At 39.1% G+C, this 21,253-nt stretch overlaps 3 protein-coding genes across 5 annotated transcripts; 2 read left to right on the top strand and 1 right to left on the bottom strand.

The window, feature by feature from the left end:
* The first annotated feature begins 4,691 nt into the window (after window positions 1–4,691).
* On the top strand, window positions 4,692–8,720 carry ccdc43 (coiled-coil domain containing 43). 3 transcript variants are annotated; one of them, XM_005726066.2, is made up of 6 exons: window positions 4,692–4,877; window positions 5,728–5,951; window positions 6,453–6,546; window positions 7,457–7,589; window positions 7,746–7,798; window positions 7,928–8,720. In XM_005726066.2, exons 2-6 carry the CDS (start codon window positions 5,778–5,780, stop codon window positions 8,113–8,115), a joined length of 642 nt encoding a protein of 213 aa, XP_005726123.1. In that variant the 5' UTR covers window positions 4,692–4,877; window positions 5,728–5,777; the 3' UTR covers window positions 8,116–8,720. The 3 variants fall into 3 exon arrangements, with proteins under 3 accessions (XP_005726123.1, XP_005726121.1, XP_005726122.1); XM_005726064.2 differs by having other exon boundaries at window positions 4,694–4,877; window positions 7,454–7,589; XM_005726065.2 differs by lacking the exon at window positions 4,692–4,877 and adding an exon at window positions 5,094–5,122 and having other exon boundaries at window positions 7,454–7,589.
* Window positions 8,721–8,762: 42 nt separating this feature from the next.
* On the bottom strand, window positions 8,763–15,317 carry moto (minamoto). Its single transcript, XM_005726067.2, has 9 exons — window positions 15,244–15,317; window positions 14,795–14,917; window positions 14,392–14,494; window positions 13,709–13,881; window positions 13,495–13,599; window positions 11,856–13,338; window positions 11,238–11,372; window positions 10,116–10,293; window positions 8,763–10,031 (listed from the first exon to the last, which is right to left on the bottom strand). The coding sequence occupies exons 3-9, from the start codon at window positions 14,452–14,454 to the stop codon at window positions 9,841–9,843; spliced, it is 2,328 nt and encodes a 775-aa protein (XP_005726124.1). The 5' UTR covers window positions 14,455–14,494; window positions 14,795–14,917; window positions 15,244–15,317; the 3' UTR covers window positions 8,763–9,840.
* A 913-nt stretch (window positions 15,318–16,230) lies between these two features.
* fzd2 (frizzled class receptor 2) lies at window positions 16,231–18,798 on the top strand. Its single transcript, XM_005726068.1, has one exon. It carries the CDS (start codon window positions 16,395–16,397, stop codon window positions 18,030–18,032), a length of 1,638 nt encoding a protein of 545 aa, XP_005726125.1. The 5' UTR covers window positions 16,231–16,394; the 3' UTR covers window positions 18,033–18,798.
* The last annotated feature ends 2,455 nt before the right edge of the window (window positions 18,799–21,253 follow it).

Here is a 21,253-nt window from a genome sequence, read left to right on the forward strand (position 1 = left end):
AAGTCTTCAATTTAATTCCCCATCTGTGGCCAGCTTGAAATATTATCCAAGAAATGAGATCCGTGACCCTGAATACAGAGTGCGAAGCAGCGTAGGGAGCAGGACGGAGACGTGGCCTTATTCGGTGTCTAAGAGGCATGCCTTAGTGTGGAGAGGAGTCCTGGATCTCCTCCCCAAGTGGCATGGCTAAATATTTGCCCTCCTCCACTTGGCTGTCTAGACACATCCACTCAGCCCCGTTCCCATCACTCCCGTGTTCTGCTCAGAAGCGGCGGGCGCTGGCACGGTCAGGCAGGCAGGTCGCCAAACCTACGACAAAAAGTTTCTCCTCACTGCCAGAGGTCACGCAAGTTCACCAGCCTAAAGGATGGGCTTCGCATTTTTAAAACCTCTGGGCTGTCATTTGGGGAGTCACATGCACACCAAGCCAGGGACAGAAGAAGAAGAAGGAGGAAAAAAAAAAAAAAACACTGTCAAATGGTCTTTGTGCTTCCCAATGATTTGGAGAATGGAAACCTCAGAACTCGACGAGCAGTCTCCGCGGACCTCTCTGAGATAGTGTTCCATATTCATTACCTTTTTTCCACTCTTACATGGTGGGGTTTTAATTGCCCACAATTCAGACTAAAAAGCTAGATGAGCGGAGTGAAAGCACCATGCCTCTAGAGAGGGAGATGAGGGAAGTCCACCTCCACCACACTCCTGATAGGCGCATAACTACTAATAAGAGTCCTCATTACACATAACCAGATTATTCCCTCAGCTATTATTCCAAGTTAATTTTTCTTCTCCGAAGACACTCACAGTCACAGGGCACCTACAAATGATGAACCAGTGTGCTTCACTGCTATGTAGCATATAAATTCCAAGAGACCCAAAAGATCATTAAACAAGTCAAACAGAACATCTTTAATTTAATGACTTATTCCATTTGAGGTAAAAACCCAGCTCAAATCTACTAACTTTATATTGCATACTCAAACATCGCAACTTTGCCTTAAAACTTATTAATTAATATGACTTCACACTATAACAGAGGGCAGTGGAACTGAGGCAGGTACTTGCACTTTGCTTGACTACTTTATGCAGCTGTATACAACTATTCCAATGCATTAGAGAGATGAATATCAAGTTTTTAAATCTACTATCATTTACCAGTTGTATCTGTTTAATTTCAATAAAGTCACCAAGTAAATGCTAGAAATAGCAAAAATATTTATTTTGTTACTCTTTGGTGGCTGGGTACCACTATACTGAACCACCTGTAAAAAGGCACACATGGTGCATCAGTATTATCAATGTAATCTGAAGTTGTAAATCAGTTAATCCTGCTTACTTTTTTTTAACAACATTGGTAAGCAATGTTAGACTGAACCTTGAATGAGACAATTTTTTGCCTCACCTAATAACCAAATATCTTTAGATGTTTAGACTGCTGAAACATGATGTCTTCATGTATTTTGTTGAAATTAGACCATTTGTTCTGTCATTTTGTTTAACAAATAATTTATTAACTAATGAAGAAAATAATCTGCCGCTGGGCTAATGAACACACAATGCTATTAACAAATATGCCTCCATTTGTGGCTCTGGTACGCACACTGTTAAGGGGTTAAGCAAAGAGAGGCAATGTACATACATTTTGGTGAAACTTTGACTCTTATGAAGACATATGGGGTAGACAACAGAGAGGTGGATTACTGTGGAAGTAACATCAGAAGATTTGATAGCTCATGATCCTTTTTTTCCTCTGGGAAAAAAAAAATCACTTCTGAACATCGTAAACGACGTGAATTCAAGCTGAGCACAGCTGTTGTTCTCTGTTGGAAGACAAAAAAAACCATTTTTAATGGACACCTTTTAAAGGAATAGTTCAGCACTTTAGAAATAGACTTACTACTTGACAGTAAGTTGGGAAGGAGACTTCATTCTAAAAATACAATTTGTAGCTTTTTCACTATGATTTTTTTAAAACCTTCCTGGTAGGCAGAGTTTAGGCAGTGACTGACTAGCCATTTCTCTTGTTTTAAATAGTGTATGCGATGCTAACCAGCTGTTGTTGAAGCCTTGAACATATAAAGACATGCGAGAGTTAATGCATCTTATATCATTTTGCTATACAGCAAAAAGCATTTTCTTATCCCAAATAGTCAAACTACTACTTAAATGGGTGGGATGGCTACCATGTAAGAACGTGGCAGCAATGTTAAATAATGATGATAATGGATGGACAGCTAAAGCTTGTGGTCCTAAAACATGACTGGTTATTGGTTGCTATAATGCTAACAAATTTCCCCCACTTTCTCACCGACTTTGCCAACTACTTCTCTACTAACCTGAGAAACTGCCAGTCAAAGTCTCCATGTAGAAGCGGGGGTAAGAAGCATGAGTGAAAGAGGGGACAGAGCGTATGTGTGTGACAGTGAGTTGGGAGAATTGAAAGGGGGAAACAAACAGACATACCAATTAAAAAATTCAAATGCAGCACAGCGATAATAGTAGAATTATTATATTGTATTGGCGTAATTACAGAACCAGTGACTTGCCTCGCTCTGGTCCACCCACCCATCACGTCTCATAGGTCAGACCACTCATATACTGTACACTCTAAAATCAGGAAAATTAAACACTCACTTTATCTGTGCAATAAGTAGCAAACAAAATAATATACTACTGTAATAATTTTCAATAAATTCACAATACGTTTGCAGTGTAACAGTACACGTTATGTACATTTGAATCCAAAACCATGTGCACAATAAATAAATAATCAAAATCAGACTTAAGAGCCTTATTCAAAAGAATTAGCAGCATCTCAAACTTTCACATATTGCTACATGTTGAGTTACAATGTGATGAGAAAGCAAACTGTTATAGAAGATGAGGAAACATGCCTGTTACACATGCTGTTTTTCATTGCACTGCACCGCCTGGTTGTTCTGGGCTCTGGTTATATTCTGTCACATTAACGCTGGGATAGAGGATATGTTGACAGAGAGAGGACATTGCACATTGAGACTGTAGGGCTTTTCTAAGGCTGGTGGCAGTGCGACACAAAGACAAGTGTGCATCTCTGCGCGTGTATGTATCTGTGCATAGAAGTAGAGGATTGCCTGTGGAGCAGAGCATGTGGATGCCCACCCACTCAGCAGCCTCGCGGCCCTCGTCATTTCGCATCAATCCACAGCCCCTCAATATAAATAGGACAGGCGTCCTAAAGCTACGCAGTACTATGAGAGGCAGTGGCATTATGCATCGACCCTGGGCCCCTCAGCTTGAAATATGACTACCCCAGCCTGTTTTAATGGCAGTTCCCCTCTCACTTGCACACCACTCTGTTAAAAGGGAACTATTTTGGGAGTAGGGATACAGGAAATTGATACACCTTAACATTTTGGTACTGAATACAAGAATTCAAGACAAACTGCTGCTAAAGGACAGATCAGTGTAACTGCAGATTTTGGAAACTTCATTTTAATTCCACATTTAAAAATTTCATCTCTAAAAAAAGCTTTTCCAAGTACTGCTTTTCTGTTTGTTTGTTTCTTGTGTGGTTACTGAAACTTTTGCACAGTTTGAACAATTTTTACCCAGCACCAAATGCTAACTGAAGCATGTGAACACATGAAGAGAGAGGGGAAAAAAATTAGACCCACTATTTTTGTCACATTTTCCCAATATTCATGCCTCGGTAGATAATCTAGAGACATAGATTTTGCTTCCTTAGCAAACTTTAAATGTATGTAAAACACTGAGTATGCTACACGTTATGTACCTTATGTTATTTAAAACTTGTCTGTCTGGCTTCACAATTGTTAAGTGTGTTTGATGAAGCTTATACTTAATTTTACCTACAATAATGTGCAAAGTGAACCACATATATAAGCCATCATAAGCCAATGGGCTGTAAGGAACCGAAGGTGGTGCACTAAAATAGAGAGTAAAGTTCCACACGGTAGCTTCCCTGTGGCGTCACAGAAGCTTCACACTTCATTACTGCAAGTCCATCGACGTGTGAAACTATTATGTGGGAGCAACAGGAAGGGAAATGCGCGCTTATGCACGTGTGTGTGTGTGTAAGGGGTAACAAATAACCACCCTTCCACAAAATGCTTTCTAGAAGCAGGATCAAACCATTCACTTGTGTTTTACTATATTCAAACAGCTGGAAGGTGTTGTTGGTTCTCTCAGTGTTAGATGACAGGAGAGGAAGAAACATCATGCAGGGCATTTTCTTCTTCAACAGGTCTGCAAACAACTATATTTTAACAAATCGACTCTGATGCAAATGCACATTGGGATTTTAAAATGAAAAACATACTAAGTGAGGTTCAAATGCCTGTCATGCAGCTAAATTCATCTTCATCCATCGTCTTCACCATAAACAAAGAAATAAACAAATCTGTCTTCTACTTCCACCCAGTGGCCAAAAACAGAATGTCACACATGCCGATCATCACTAAAGTCTGCATTTCGTGTGACTCAATTTACATATATACTGAATCAAATACTACAAAAGATAATAGTAAATACTTTAAAAATGTGCATAACTTCATCATGCAACATCTGTTTCACAGTAATGGAAATTGCTTCCGTCAATTATTTCTCCTAGCCTCATTGCTACTGAGGCAATAGTCTCCACAGAGGTTTATAATCACACAAATTAATCTTCAAAGATGACTTGTCCCAATTTAGAAGGCGGAAACAAATAGTTCTTTAGTATTTTTGGTATGTTTTGATCACGATTGTCTTCTGCCAAGAGGTTTTTTGATTGCCAGTTGCCCACCGAGTTGACAAAGAATAGCTCATTATTTGGAAATCAACATTTCAATTAGACCAATACTGGCACGCCTCCTGCTCAAAGCGTGATTGAGTGCGTAAGTACTTGTATAAACTGCGGAACAATCAAACATTAATTTTCAATCAAAAACTTTGGTATTCGTGGCAGTATCCCAGGGCACTTAAGCGACTGCCAATGCTGGGCATTTAGCACCGATTCAATTTTTGGCTGCTAAATCAATTTAACAAGCAGCATGATAAAGTTATCACAGAAAATGTTATTCAGATGGACAGCTGACAAGACCTGTGTTCATAGACTACGAGTTGTAATTTAGCTTTATAGGTGCACCCCTGAAGTATAATCTGTGTGCATGATTTACTCTGCAGGGGGCAAAGTGTAGGGACCCTTCGTGTGGTAGTTTGGTAAAGTAATCACAGAAATTAGGAAAGACTAGAAAATACAATCTATAAGCTACTTGTATGAGGAATGGATGCAGAGTTTCTCTCATTAAACGACGACAGCTTTCGTCTCAGTTTAACTACAATCTTGTGGCTGAAAACAGAAGAAATTGCAAAAGAATACAAAAAATGCTAATAGTGTCACGCTGTGAATAAATATTACAGCTTAAATTCATGTTGAGACAAAAGTTATAAGTAAAAAATACACATTTCTATGACTGCATAAACATTTTCTTTATGTTTCAAAAATGCTACAATTAAAGAAAAAATAGTAATTGGCACGCAAACTGCCTCAGCATTTCTTTCAAAGCAACAGCGAGAGATAAATTTGATTTTTTTAAGTTCATATACTCAGCCAATCAGCTGCTACATTTGTGTATTAGCTTGTTACAAAATAAAAACGATTCATTACCTTGGTCGCGCTTTTTCTGTCCTTTGTATTGAAATGCTGAATTGTCAAACACCTTTAAAACTTTTTCTTTTTCGCAGGCAATGACAACGGACAGTCGAGCTGCATCGTAGGACCCAAAGGGGCCAAGATGGCTGCGCCCTTGACAGACACCGGGGAGTTTGAAAGCTGGCTAAATGATCGACTGGACTTGTTAGAAGTGGATCGTGAGGTGTATGGGGCGTACATTTTAGGGATTCTGCAAGAGGAGGAGACCGACGAGGAGAAAGAAGATGCGCTTCAAGGAATTTTATCTGCATTTTTGGTGAATATTCGAAGCGCATGTTCGGTTCTCCCAACAAGGCTGTGTTTTCTCGTCTGTTGCTGTCCGTCTTGTCGGTCTCCTGGTAGCTTACCAAGTGACAGTGCTGATGTCAGCCTCTATATGTGGCACTAATGATCGACCGTAGATGCTATTAAGTTTCTTTAGCTAAGATCCAGTAGTAATATAGGTCAAATTGTTTCGCCAAACCCCATTAAGAAAGCGCCAGGTTTTAGATGAATGTGGTCTTAAGCCGCAATGATGCGCACCACGTAACAAATAAAGGCTTTTCTACATTTTCCGAGACGTTTTTACGTTTGCGGTTCAGAAAAAATACAGTAAATCACCTAGTGCAGGTTATATATATATATATTGATAAAATAACGTATCTAAACTTCTTGTCTTATCACTGCTCCTGAAAAAAATATGTTTTATGTAGTGAGGTCAGAATTTGAGTTGTTACTTCTATGTGACTTGCTTGAATTCGCTGTCATTTGTGTACAGGAGGAGAACACAGTGGAAGATGTCTGTAAACAGATCATAAAGCAGTGGGAAGAGTGTTGCAGCAAATCTGCAGCCAAAAAGGATGCTGATGATGGTATTGTATGACTGATTCATTCCCGATACCATATTTATTGTCCTTGACTCAGAGTTACTCAGTTGGGAGTAAGGGGAAAGCAAACAGGACAAAAGCCAAAGCATGGGAGCGAGTCAGTGTTTAATAATTACTAATGATTAAAATGCAATAGTGGTGTTTAAGCACACAGGGTGAAAAGAGGTGAGTTAAGAAACACTCAGTACATCATAGGAAGCCCCCCAGCAAGCCAAGCTTAATGAAGCCTAACTAAGGGATAGTTCAGGGTCACCTGATCCAGCCTTAAATATAACCTTTTCAACATTTTAAGCCTACTCTTAAAAGTAGATAGGGTGTCTGTCTCCCAGATCTAAACTATGAGGTAGTTCCACAGAAGAGGGACCTGAAAGCTTAAGGCATTACCTTCAACTCTGCTTTTAAAAAATCTAGGAATCACAGGTAAGCCTGTAGTCTGCAATCAAAGTTGTATATCTTCTCTACAAAGAACACAAGAATAAATTCATCAAAGGATGGCAGATTCATCAGTTTATTTAAATCCAGACTGAAAAGGGAAAAGACAGCTTGCTACTTAGGCTGTCTTTAATACTGGTTAAACTTACAGAAGCATTACATCTATGAGTTGAAGATCGTTTACCTTGAGTTTAAAGCAGAGTGCTTTGTGACACTTCTATCCAAGGGAGAGATTTCCTGGAAACACTAACAAAAGCAGCCCCCAAGACTGAAACCAGAATGTAGGCTTGAGTTTGGAATGAGAATGTTGACTATGTACATAACCATAAGGAAGTGTTATGCTGTGTGGAGACATATTGCCCTCATGGCTCCATCTGCTAGTAAACCTATATACTGACAGCGAGAGAGGAAAAAAATCTAAAATAGCAAAAGCACATTTTTTGCCCTTTCTTCTCTATAGCAGAGGTCCAGGCCATTGCCAGTATGATAGAAAAACAAGCTCAGATTGTGGTGAAGCAGAAAGAGGTGTCTGAGGAGTCCAAGAAAAGGAAAGAAGCCCTTCTCGCTCAATATGCTAATGTAACAGACGAAGAGGAATATCCTTGATTTATTGATTGAAAAAACAGTAAGTCTGCAGTCAGTTTGGCAATCATCCATATTTTTCACCATGCAAAGGAAATGAGGGAAACTGTTTGTCTCATCCAGTGCAGTCATAACCCTTAAGATGTCAGTTCTTTCCTTGACTAAAGCACTGAAGCTGAAGAAGAGGAGCCAACAACTGGAAATATCACTGGAAATGATAAAAGTATCCTTTGTGCAGATATTTTACAATTGTATGTAACCAAGTCTAACCCAAAGAATGGATAATTGATACATAACCATGATGTGTACAGATTTTAGTTTTCTTCCACTTGTCCTTTACTCAAAGTGTCAGGCCTGTTCAAAAACACCAATGTGGAGCTGGTGCTGAACAGACAAAAGCAAAAGCGGGACCACGCTCGCGAAGAAGCTCAAAAGAAGAAGGAAATGGACAAGATGCAGCGAGAGAAGGACAAACTAGCTAAACAGGACAGAAAAGAGAAGGAGAAGAAGCGTACACAGAAGGGTGAACGCAAAAGATAAAACCAAAAGAAAGGACACTTTGTAAAAAAGATTTTTGCTACAATATTAAAAAAAAAAAAAAAGTCTTTGGCTCTTTTTCAGCTGAACACCATCCACATCAGACCCTTGTTTGTTTCTCATGTGTGTGTGAATAACAAACTATATGTTAAGAATAAAAATAAATGTCTTTTGTTTTCAGAGTTAAACAGATGTTTAAAAAAAAACAAAGCTGTATGTCAATGATGAACATGGTCAATCCCTTGTTAGTCAAATTTTCACTTAAGTCGGCCAAATATAGTTTTTCCAACAAATACATAGTATGCTTTGAGTTGGCTAAAAGTACATTTAACCTTAAATGATGAAATTATACTGCTGAACCTGAAATTGAACTAATCGTAAGGGGGGGTGAAGAAACCCAAATAGTTTTAACTCAACAGTTGAGCCTGTTATCCTTTGCCACATCTTGCAAATGCCTTCATTTTTCAAAACATTTTTGATTAAAGGCATGTGCTGCTGTAATAACTCAATGCTTTTTTTTAAGAACACAGCAGTTGTAAATTACCTCAAATATATTATGTACCATCATTCTGAATGTTTACGGTTCATCTTTTAAAATAAAAAATAAATAAATAAAAAAAACCACTTTTCAGCAAGGAAATTGCTTTATTTTTGCTTTTTTTCCACTTCAAACAAGAAAAAAATCCAACAGAAACATTAAAATAGCAGGAATAGAACAACACTGCTCATTCACAAAGCACACGAGGGAAGAAATGACACAATATGTATTTCCTGAGAAATCTTTGTAATGCCTCAATGTTTTGGTCCCTTGCTGACAAACTGTCAATTCACTGATGTTTTTTAATTGATTAATGCATTCAATTTTTTAGATGCTACACTTTAAAGCTTGACCATATTTTCGCTTAAGACTACATTTCACATAACAGAATTATGATTACAGTTAATAACAAATAATTAAAGTGTTAAATACTAAATGGAACATTTATCCAAAACTATTGACACTGATATGCAGCAAGTATTTGAACATTTCAGTGTTTTCAGAGTTTAACATCCCACCGATATGTCTGTTAATACCATGTTTCTACCTGGAAGTGTGATTAAAACTTAAAATCTATATTTTTTATTAGAAATTTACATTAGTGGCACCAAATTGCAGATAAAAACTTTTCCCATTGTAGAATTTTAAAGTTAAATATGAAAAACTGAAGCTGTTGAAATCAGTTGGAATATTTCAGAAAGCATTTTAATAATTAGCATGTTCATTTTAAGCTACTGCCCTTGAGAATCAATTATTGCTTGGGAATACCCAGAACTGAGGTTCCATTACATTCCAATAAATAAGTAAAACAATGAAGATTGACTGAAATCTTCTACATAAATAGTGCCTTTAAATACAACAGTGATGGTGCAAGATTTGTGTTGATTGCGTCTGACACTAATTGAATGAAATTAAGTTAAGATGCAGCAGGATAAAATATTTCATGCAATTCCTACACAACGAAAGAAGCTCTCTGAAACCAAATGATGAAGTCATCGCACTTTTAAATTGCTCATCTCATACTCTGCAGTGATCTTTGTGTTGCAGATAAAATGTGGTTTTGACTTTCAGTTAGGTAATACTACAATAACCTTTGTTTCATTGACCCTGCTAGCTATAGAACACTTAAAAGCAGGGCAATGTGGAGTGACTTTTATTTTATCTTCAACTCATACTTGTCGCTTGCTAAATTATAACCTAAAAGAGTATCTTTCAAATGAAGAAGGGCACTTCTCCTTGTTTGCGTCTTCCTTGATAATATGATGATCCTGGATGATGATGGGTTTTGGCAGTGTGATCTGGAGGGCACACCACAGAGCTGTGCAGAGCTTCCTAGTGGTAGCAGCTAGGTCCTTCAGAGCCACGACCACCAACAAGGTGTCTGTGAAAAAGAACACATTAGGACATGCAACATGGAACATGCATGGAACATGCATACAACATTGTCTACCACTACGTGGATTACCTCGGTCCTTTGTGAAATTAGGTCTCTGCCACTGGTGCTTGGTCATGTTCACAGCCTCCTCCTTACATCTTGCCTGTGTGACACAAATGGCCATATGATTCTTTTTCAGGGCTGTGTGGATGTTTGCTGGAAGGGGAACACCACATAGACACTCCATTTTCTCCAGAAGACTTGCCACCTGTAACACATCACAAAAAGATCAATTAAAAAAAATATAATAAAAGACCAATCCCAAGGAATGATGACATATCATGCATGAAAATAATACAAAATGTAAAAAAAAAAAATAATATTGAAGTTGACTAGGTTTACAGTTAAAATGTCCAAAGGTCTTAAAACATTTCATTTCTTTTAATTTTGCTCTGACTATAGGCAATAGGTGAAAATACAATATATAGATAGATATGCATGTATATGATATGCATATTTAGACATAAAAACAGGCTGTTAGTAAAGTGTCAAAAGACACAATTTAAAATTGGTTATTTCCTAAGTTGTCTGCTCTATGTGGAAAGCCCCAGAGTTAGGGGGCTTTTTATCCTTGAATGATTCATAGATTAATGCTATAAGGCTTAACAAAACAAAATATTCCTCTAAAGAAATGATCATGTTAAAGCACTGGATTGGAAAGCATGTGTAAATGACTACTTTAATAGGCATTCATAAACCCTGGAGAAATACTGCTGAAAACCACTTTTTAAAAAAATTACAAGACAGTCTGGCTGCTTGGAAGAAAAACAAAAGAAATTGGTGGCTCAAGACTTTTGTATACTACTATAAGTTAGGTCATGTTAGTGTATTTGCCACTTATGGGGTTTTTGTTTGTTTGTGTAGTCTGAGCAATTGACACACTCTGCAAAAAATGACCAAGGCCACAATTTAAACCCATCTATTATAAATACAATGTAAGGAAACAATTAAGATTAACTGTTTGCCTTACTGGGGCAGTATTTTATATGCATGTATGATTTTTAATTAGTGCCCCTGCTTAAAAAAAAAAAAAAAAAAAAAAAAAAAAAAATGTAGGAACTTAGTTGCCTGTAACTGTTAACAACTGGCAACTGCTGTGATAAAATTCCCCTGTAGGTGACAGTATATAAGCATTAAATTCAGGGCTCTCACCTTTGATTGTTCTTTTATCTGATTAACAATGAGGTGGTCAACTCTTGTGGGATTTGGTGGAGTTTTGGGCAGGTTACTGTTGGTCACTGCTGGACTTCTTTTCTCAAGAAATGTTTTTGTAAGGATGACTTCTGTCTAAAATAGAAAATATACAAGAATATGACAACCTTAAAACATTTTAAAGGGTAGAATTTTTTTTTTTTTTATAAATACCAACAAAATATTTTTGTACATCATAAGCTGCAAACAGATTTTTCTCAAGCTGATGCTAAATATTAGCAATAGAGAGATTCGGTTGTTTTATTGTACTTTTTATATTTTATATTTATTATTGCATTTTGCACCAAGGGAGTGGCACTCCAATTTCGTTGTACCTTGTACAATGACAATAAAGGCTATTCTATTCTATTCTGGACCCAAGCTGACTAAAAATACATTTACTAGTATAATTCAGTTGTATTGCACACACAAAAGCTGTATTTGTATCATGTTTCATCAGCTGAGCAAATGACCTCATTAACTTAATTTCTATAAAATAAACTTTTTTTATAACTTTAGATTGAAGAGGGCTTCTACTCCTAATATCCTCTAACACAAAATCAGGACTTGATGGCATACCCTTTTTCTCTCCTTCTCCAAACACCTCCACTGCTCATAACACTCATCCAGGTAGAAGTAAAGCTGAATCACTGGTCCTCCATGATTCCTTAACACTGAAGTTGTCATTGCTGAGGCCATTCCATGATAAGTACTGTCCCTTCTGTGGGTCCTCATATCGCTGAGGTAGGAGTTGAAAGCTGCAGATTCATTAAGTGGAATCACATCATCTGCTTCCATGCCAGGAACACTACTTGCATAAGGCTGTGTGGATCTAGAGCTGAAGTTGGATTTGACAGGGATCCCCGAGTACCTCCTGGGGTCATTTACAGGATACATTAAGGGCATGAACTGCTGTACATTCCCTGCACTGACCATGCCGTTTTCACCATCAAATCTTTTATACTGCACAGTCTCCTGGAAGTCAAAGTATGGGTTTTGTGAAAGGAGCTGTGCTTCCCCCTCTCTCATGAAAGTGTTGAACTGGGGCCTCCTAGCAAAGCCCTCTCTTAGAAATCCATTTGCTTGCATTTTGCTTTTTTCTTTCTGAACCTGAGATTTTGTCTTATTCTGCAGCTGATGTTTTGAATACTGGTTTGTAGTTACATTTATGTTCTCTCTATGCACCATCTTTTTGGGGTATTGATTTGGGGGATTTAACAGTGTAGGGAATTGCTTTGGCTGTTGGACATACTCTGTGCTTTGAGGGTAGAAATTGGGTAGATCTTGAAAGCCATCCTTTTTGAATGTTTGTTTCTTCACTCTGTTTCTTTCTCTTTGCACTGTCCCCAATTCCCCCATCAGCTGTTTTGGAATCTGATTTCCAGGAGAATTCTGTCTTGACATTGTAGGACTGGTTATTTTCCATTGTTCAGCCACGTTGTCTTCATGGTCCATGCCCACTATCTGCTTATGCATGTTTCCCAGGTCTCCACAATACACACCATCATTCCCATGTGTCATTAATGACTGAAAGCTGCTGACCAGATGGTTAATGTGTTCTGGTACATACTGCCCATTACCATTTGGCTTTATGCTGTTCTGGATGTAGTTATCTTCATAGAAAGATTCAAAACAGGGTGTGTTGTTTTCACTTTGAGGTCTAAAAATGTCACTGATGTCAGGAAAATTATTAAAAGCCTGACCATTGACTCCTTTATTATAAGATGGCATGTTGACATGTTTGTTCTGCTGCATCTGTGATGTATAGCTGCTTCCAGCATTTGGTACTGGTAGACCTGGTGGCAGCTTTTGGGGATGGGGTAGGTAGCTCTCTCCATTAAAAAGCCACTGTCGATTAGAAACAAGGCCATTCGACTGTTGCATTAGCTCACCAACATCTTTGTCTCCTGACCGATGCTGTGCTTTACTGAAACTTTCCTGAGATACATAGTTTGGAGTAAAGGAAGGGTTATGCTGCATTTTTGCCTCAGATTCTAAATACTGTAGCAGTTCTTCACTCAATGTCTTTGGAGACCAGATGGGATTGCATGTAGGTAGGGTCCTAAAAGAGGAATTGAGGAATTCCTTTAGTGACAGTAATCACAAACTATTTTAAGCAGGTAAAACTTTCACATATCTTATTCTGTTGATTATTACGTTTTACAATGCACACTGTAGCATGAAGTAAACTACTACATGCATCACAATAATGACATACCCTTCACTGTAGAAGCTATCCTGTGAATCTGCATCATCCAAAATATTTGACACTAGACCCTGTAGATCACTCTCACCACCATAATCAGCATTTTCAGGGGGTTTCCTTAAAGTAACAGAAAGTAAATTCTTAGGAAATAACAAATAGCCGTTTTGATTGAACAAGCATTGCTGCATAGCAATGAAACTGCTTACAACTTCATTTAGGTGAATACCTGTTTTTAATGCTGGGCTGGGCACATCTAATGAGTTCATAAGGATCATCCTGAGTAGAATAAGACCAGGGCATATAGGATGCAGTGTCCTGTTCCTGCTGTGACGCACTGGGGATGGAAATGAAGGGTATTGCTACCGTACTGCCATTTCCACCTCCCGCATTAACACCCACCTGAAATAAAGAAAATCCAATCTCATATAAGGCAAACTAATGCAAATTACAACACTTAAGCTAAAACTTTCACAGACAATTTTAACTCTGTAAAAATACGGAATTGAAATTATTTCAAATAATTACATTTGAAATGATAATGTTAATTTATTTGCCAGTTTTTGAACTAAAATATATTGGCAAAAGCCTAGCAGCTTTTTCAGTGGGTGTTGGAGTGAGAGGGTCGCCTCTCGTTTCCAATCCTGTTCTTGAGTTTCATCAACAGGATCTCACATTGTTTCATTCCTTAGTGTGGTTCTAATCTGAACTAAAAAAAAAAACTAAAAAAAAACCCTTTGGGATGAACTGCATTTTTTCCTTTGTCCCATAACCCAAGTTAACCAATATGGTTAACTATGGAGGGGAAAAAAATGATCATCAGTGAGATGGCCTATCATAAACTCTTAAGAAATGGAGATATTTCAAATATGCAAAGTACCTTAGCCTAAATTACTGCTTATTCCTGCTTACCTGACGTTGATAGCTGTGAAAGAGTGAATTTGCAAATGCGCTCTGACGTCCATCAAACGCCATTCTGAACTCCCCTTTGGTTCTTCAGTACTCGGTTACAGCTCTGGCAATGTACAAAGAACGAAACATTTTTATAAAGCTTTGCATAGTAAATTAAGACATTTGACAGATATGAAAAATACATTAGCAAACTACTTTTTCGGGAAAAGGCAACTTTTCAGCTAGCCAACTTAGCAAACTTAACTAGCCGTTTATGTAACTGGACAAGCTAGCAAACTTTGATGATGACTTTGCTAATTTAACCCGTAGCTTTAGCCTAACGCTTTTACCAGTAAATGTTTTCTAATTTTATTTTATTTTTTAACTTTTTGGTCAGCAAAATGTACCGTTTAAAGTTACCTACCCGCATTTAGTCAAACAAGGCGAACTTAAGGAGTTTCAACAGTTTTCTCGACAATCATCGCCTTAATCCCTCTCGTGCCGTCCTCAAGTCCACCCAGGAGATGTTCGATGTTGCCCTCGCGACCTGAAAGCACATTGGCTGAGGCTGAGGGATTATACTTTTACTCCAATTAACATCAAGCAGAAAACAAAGGGGCATAGCAACATATAGCGGCATCCCCTCCCCCATAATTTATACCATGGTGTGGCATGGCAGGTGCTAACATAAAAAACACCTTACACAGAAACTGTGTATAAAGGCTATATAGGCTATGTTAAGCAGAACATGTAAATACTATCTTTATTATAATAATCATTTATTCTAATATAAGTGGTAGTAGTCAGTTTTAGGTCTGCAGTTTGTTCATTAAATTAATTTTAAAATGAAGATATTATGATCTTAGTACATACAAACTGAGTTACTGATGGACACTTGAAAGTGACACGAAACCCTTCTCCTATCTACATTTTAGTTTAAGGGGCGCTTGTAAAGTCTGTTCTACCACACCACTCCAGCTGTGGAGTTAATTTCAAAGCGTCTCAAAATGCAACCAGTAGACAAGAAAGTGTTCCTTCAAAATAAGAGCATGCGCATTCTAGTGGGCCTAAACGGAACAGAACCGATTTTGGTCGACAAAAGAACCCCCAAATTTGTAATCCATGGGTGCAGGTTGTTCAGGTCAGATATTGAACCCTCTTAATCCATGCAAGAATGTGGGTCCGAGATAAAAATAAAAAATAAAAAAACACTATAATTTAGAATAAAAAGAACATTGTTAAAGTATTGTTAAAGTTGTTGAAGTAAAAGTACCCATCATGAAGTTCTTATTTTCTGCAAGGTTGTTGTTGATTTTCTGTCTTAATTGTGTATAACAATAAGCGATAACAATAAAGAAAATTAAAATGAACTTAAAATAAAACTCAGATTGTGCAAAAGAGCATATTACACATATCCCATAAATCATAGACACAGACAACAATGGGAATGTAGAATAACAAATAAGCCTGATAGAGAATCAGCCCTGCTGCCTCCACAGTGAAGAATGGAGTAGGTGAAATAGATTGTCCATGATAATAACACATGTGTTCAGTCACCCCCTGTCACTTCCTGACTCAAATGTCTCCAGTCTCTGGCTCTGATGCCACAGATGCCATTGAAAGTGCATAGATTGTCTGCCTTCAACCTTCAACCAAAGCTACGATTATGATTATGATGCTGATTGTTACTGATGATGGTGTTGGTGCGGGTGTTAGGCATTAAAGCAAAAATATCTGAGACTCGAGTATTTTCCTTCAAAATCATATTGGGATTTTATTTTGAAAGATTGTACCGGATGTTGTGGCGTATTTCTCACTAACGCTGGCCCGAAGGGAATTTGAGTATTTAGAAGAGAAAAAAGTCAGCCAGCAGTGTTTAAGCAGAGACTAAGCAACAAAGAGAGGAGCAACTTTGCCCCCCTATAGAGACTTACTGTTACTGGAGAACTGATAATACGAAGGAGCTCACTAGATAAATTTACAGCGACTTTATCAGGCTGTGGTTGATACTTAAACTTGGGAAGATGCGTTTTTGCAAAACTTTTTTTTTTGCGGTCCTGCTGCCCCTGCTGATATCAGCACAGTATCAAGGCGACAACGGAATAGTTGTCCCGGAACATGGATTTTGTCAGCCGATTTCGATACCTCTGTGCACGGACATTGCTTATAACCAAACCATCATGCCCAATTTAGTGGGTCATTCCAACCAGGAGGACGCAGGGCTCGAAGTGCACCAGTTTTACCCGCTCGTGAAGGTACAGTGCTCGCCAGAGTTGAAATTCTTCCTGTGTTCCATGTATGCGCCTGTTTGTACAGTTTTGGAAAAGGCCATTCCTCCATGCAGATCGATTTGTGAGAGGGCCAAGCAGGGCTGCGAGGCTCTTATGAACAAGTTTGGCTTTCAGTGGCCGGACCGATTGCGCTGCGAAAACTTCCCTGTGCTGGGAGATGGACAAATCTGCGTGGGCCAAAATGACTCCTCCACTGCCACCGTCCCTCCGGTTATATCTGTTCCAGGAACGTCGGATGTCTCCATAATCCCCCCACGTGGAAGGCCATTCCATTGCCCGTCTGTTCTTAAAGTTCCCCCATATTTGAATTATAAATTTTTAGAAGAGAAGGACTGTGCCGCTCCCTGTGAGTCATCTAGGAGCGGTGGGAAAATGTTTTTCAGTGATAAAGAAATTCATTTCTCGCGCATATGGATTCTAGTTTGGTCTGTGCTTTGTTGTGCATCTACGTTATTCACAGTAACCACTTATTTAGTTGACATGCAACGCTTCAGATACCCAGAGCGGCCCATCATCTTCTTGTCTGGCTGTTACACTATGGTCTCCATTGCCTACATAGCAGGCTTCTTCCTCGGTGATAGGGTGGCGTGCAATGACAGCTTCACCCCTGATGGCTATAAGACCATAGTCCAAGGCACCAAAAAAGAAGGCTGTACTATCCTCTTCATGATGCTCTATTTCTTCAGCATGGCCAGCTCCATATGGTGGGTCATTCTATCGCTCACCTGGTTCCTGGCTGCAGGTATGAAATGGGGCCACGAGGCCATTGAAGCTAACTCTCAGTATTTTCACCTGGCAGCCTGGGCAGTGCCAGCTGTCAAGACCATTAGCATCCTGGCCATTGGGCAGATTGAAGGTGATGTGCTCAGCGGAGTCTGCTTTGTGAGTCTCAGCAACCTGGATCCTCTACGGGGCTTTGTTTTGGCCCCTCTCTTCATTTATCTTTTCATCGGCACCTCTTTCTTGCTGGCTGGCTTTGTGTCACTGTTCAGAATCCGCACCATCATGAAACACGATGGCACCAAGACGGAGAAGCTGGAGCGATTAATGGTACGGATCGGGGTGTTCAGCGTGCTCTACACGGTACCTGCCACCATTGTTATTGCATGCTTCTTCTATGAGCAGGCCTTTCGGCCCCACTGGGAGCACAGCTGGGTCAGCCACAACTGCAGGAGCCTGGCCATTCCCTGCCCTATGCATCCTGGACCCCACATGACACCAGACTTCACCGTCTTCATGATCAAATATCTGATGACTCTGATAGTGGGCATCACCTCTGGTTTCTGGATCTGGTCTGGAAAGACTCTGAACTCCTGGCATAAGTTTTACACAAGGCTGACAAATGGCAAACACGGAGAGACCACTGTGTAGAGTGAAAGCACATGAGTGTTGCTCCGATTATTATTTGTTTTATTATCTATACCTCATGTCATAGGTAAGTAGCACAGTGAGTAGCTGTAGCATTTGTGTTTGCCTCAGCTTTCTAGTCACACTTGCATGCCAAACTGAGGGTTGGATTTTGAGAAAAACACAAGCTGGATAAACACAGACTGAACCTGACTGTGTGAACAAATAACAATCATGGCTATGGATGCCATGTGCTGATTGCTCTCCTCACCTTCTCTGGTTCCTTTCTTAAAGCCTCCATAAACTCTGGGGAGTGATGATCCAGCAGACAATAGAACACAGACTGAATGACTGATTTGAATTTTTTTAAACTCTTGCAAAAACATTTCATGTACAGTTTTACAAAATTGTAAATAGTATTTGTAAAAACACAACATTATATTATTGTATTTAAAAAGTAAATACTTTACCTTATCTGCTAGTGTACTCAAACTAAGTAATTTTGCACTGTATGAATGCCACAAGCCCAGACAAAGACATGCCTGTTTTTTGTTCTTTTTGCGTTTTCTTTTCTGTTAATTTGTGATTATAGATTAGAACATTGTGTTGTTATCCTTAATTTACGGAAAACATGTGCAGAGTCTCTGCAGAATTTACAGATATCAACTCATGACTATGAATTTTGAACTTGTGGTTAGACAGGAACATCATGCTTTGTGTGAGGTTTTTTTTCTCATCTTTCTGCTCTTATATGTGTTCAGTATTGTTTTAACAATTAAACCCTGTTGTTAACGTGTGATTTTCTTTAATTCAAGCACAGCCACATTGTTTTCTCAAGGGGTGAGGGTTGTATCACACCTGAACATCTGTTGCCTCAGACTGACGGGCAACAGTTAAAGTGATTATTGAACACAGAATTATCCCCCAGGGAAATACAAGGAATCCACGTACGTTGAGCCTGTCAGTATAAACACAATTCGCCTGTTAATCACTTACTCTGTCAGTAAATTGTAAAATATTGAACATCTGGGGAGGGGGGGGGGGGGTTGTGCCTAAGCAACTAATGCCACCATGTAAGAATGCAGCAGGGAACATCTTCACACATGTACATTAACATTGCGTTCGAGTGCTGAACAACAACAAGAAACTTTTTTTTCTTGCCTGTTGTGTAAACTAATGGGAATCTTCTGGCAAGCCAAGCCTGTGCTGTTGCATAGGTGTGAAAATGTTCCCGCTTGTGCGGTCGGTGAAGGCGGAAGAAAAATATTCATTTGCTGTTGTTACTTCTCTGGACTCTCTGTGTATTGTAGCAAGTTGGAATCCCCCAAGCTGCTTATGGCTGAAACTCAATCGTCTCTGCAGTGATGTCATGAAGTAGATGGATGTGTAAGAGAAAGCTGATCCCTGTGCCTCAGAGCAGAAGCTCTTGGCTAGAGGCATGCATATAGTGCATGCATATAGTATATACTGTTAGTGAGTGAGTGAGTTAGTCTGCACCTCTGTGGATAATATTCTAATTTGAGTTACCTTTTCGACTTATATCACGACCAATGGGTTGTTATATTTATTTGATGTTTGTCTTTTTTATATCCTCACCAAGGGTTTAATAAAGACGGGTTGTAATAACAGATGGGTAAGAGTGATTAAAGGTAAGAACAGAGACTCTAAGGGGGGAAAACCATAAATCTACCTGCCTCCTCTATTCTGCCCTTTTACACCCTCTATGTCTCCACCCTCCCTGCCTCTCTCTGCTCAGATGAATGGGGGGAATGTGAGTGAGTCAGTGGAGCAGTGCTGGGCCTTTGCCTAGTGACAGACAGTCTCCTGTGCTGCTCACTTCAAAGTGCCGCTGAAACCTGACAAGCTTCATGTAAACAGTACTGCCTGGCCCGAAGGCCCACTTCCTGCGCTATACTCAGCTTAATGGCTGGCTTGTTTGGCTTTGCACTGAAGCAGAGAAACGAATGAAGTGTGAGAGAATGAAGAGAGGCGGTATGTGGGTGGGGTCCCAGTGGTGAAGAGAGTGAGATTGTTTTAGGATTTAGGGGAGGAGGGATTTGGAGAGCCTGATGGAAAATTCAGAATTATTTGCTTTTGTCTTGCAGAGAGGGAAAAAAAAAACAAAGAGAGAAAGAAAATGAGAATCCAAATGAGGAGAGACATAATTGTGATTTGGCAAATATTCTGAGAACAAAAACCTTTGATCGCAAACCATCAAAACTAAATAGAATCAGATGCTGCTCCTAGTAACTTGTCCCACAAAAATAAATTGTAAAATATACTCTGTGAGTAAGTCTTTAATGTTTTCTATGCCCAGTGACCTATCTGGGGTAGTTCAATACAGATTCTACTTGGTGAACTTCACAATCTCTATCCACGGAGAGAACAGTTTAAAAATGTGAAGCATTAGTTGGAGTTTTATGCCTAAAACTTTAACTTTATGCATAAAACTGTTAATATTATCTACGCAAGCGCTGGTAACTATCCAGAGTAAATTCGGCTCTTTAATGTTGTTTCCACGTTTCTCGGAAGCTGCAGTCTCATGTTGTTGGTCTCTGATCTTAAATCTTGCATGCAGTTGGTTCCAGCTTGCTTGGGGGCAAGAAGGGACAAGTCAAGGATCATGAAGACAGGAAGAATGTTTCTAGAGTTGATATTATGGTGTCGCTCCTATTAGACGAAGGTCTAGGCATGTCGGAAAAGGATCGTGTTGTTAGTCAGTGTTCTCACAGGTTCTGTAGATCCATTTTTTGAGCATGCTCTAATATACTATGAACATTTTCTTAGTTTGTAACTTTTTATCCAGCCTGTGAAAGTGCTTCAACCAGACAAAGGACTAAGAAAAGGAGGAAAATGGTTAGAATAAAAGGAAAGGAAGAAAAAGGGATCCAGACATGTAGTAAGCCTGTTTCTAATCAAATCTTGGCACAAAATCAAGAAGGAACCCATGCTCAGAAGGCTGGATTAGTTGCAGTCATACATTATCCTAACCATAGGAGAGTAGCTGAGGTTTTCCAGAGCACATACTCTATCTATTTGTCTTATATTGCCTTGAAGTCTCAAGAGGACATGCCATATGTTCTTTCTCCTCATGCCATTTGCTTTCAGAGTGGAATCAAGTGTAACAAATTGGCAGAAATATGATGGTTTAAATGTGTATTTCAGCTTCTGACTTTGATTCAGGGCTTCCAGCCATAAAGGGTCACCGTAAAGAGGTGTCTTTCTTTTGGTCGTCTTTAAAATCA

The sequence above is a fragment of the Pundamilia nyererei genome, unplaced genomic scaffold (assembly GCF_000239375.1).
Source record: "Pundamilia nyererei isolate P.nyererei 1_Seehausen unplaced genomic scaffold, PunNye1.0 scaffold00018, whole genome shotgun sequence".
NCBI lineage: Eukaryota > Metazoa > Chordata > Actinopteri > Cichliformes > Cichlidae > Pundamilia > Pundamilia nyererei.

Coding starts and splice junctions, on each gene's coding strand:
- ccdc43 (XM_005726064.2), top strand. CDS start 5,778: ATGGCTGCGCCCTTGACAGACACCGGGGAGTTTGAAAGCTGGCTAAAT. Junction 5,952..6,452: donor GAATTTTATCTGCATTTTTG/GTGAATATTCGA, acceptor ATTTGTGTACAG/GAGGAGAACACAGTGGAAGA. Junction 6,547..7,453: donor CAAAAAGGATGCTGATGATG/GTATTGTATGAC, acceptor TCTTCTCTATAG/CAGAGGTCCAGGCCATTGCC.
- moto (XM_005726067.2), bottom strand. CDS start 14,454: ATGGCGTTTGATGGACGTCAGAGCGCATTTGCAAATTCACTCTTTCAC. Junction 13,339..13,494: donor GATAGCTTCTACAGTGAAGG/GTATGTCATTAT, acceptor TTCCTCTTTTAG/GACCCTACCTACATGCAATC. Junction 10,294..11,237: donor AGATAAAAGAACAATCAAAG/GTGAGAGCCCTG, acceptor GATGTGTTACAG/GTGGCAAGTCTTCTGGAGAA.
- fzd2 (XM_005726068.1), top strand. CDS start 16,395: ATGCGTTTTTGCAAAACTTTTTTTTTTGCGGTCCTGCTGCCCCTGCTG.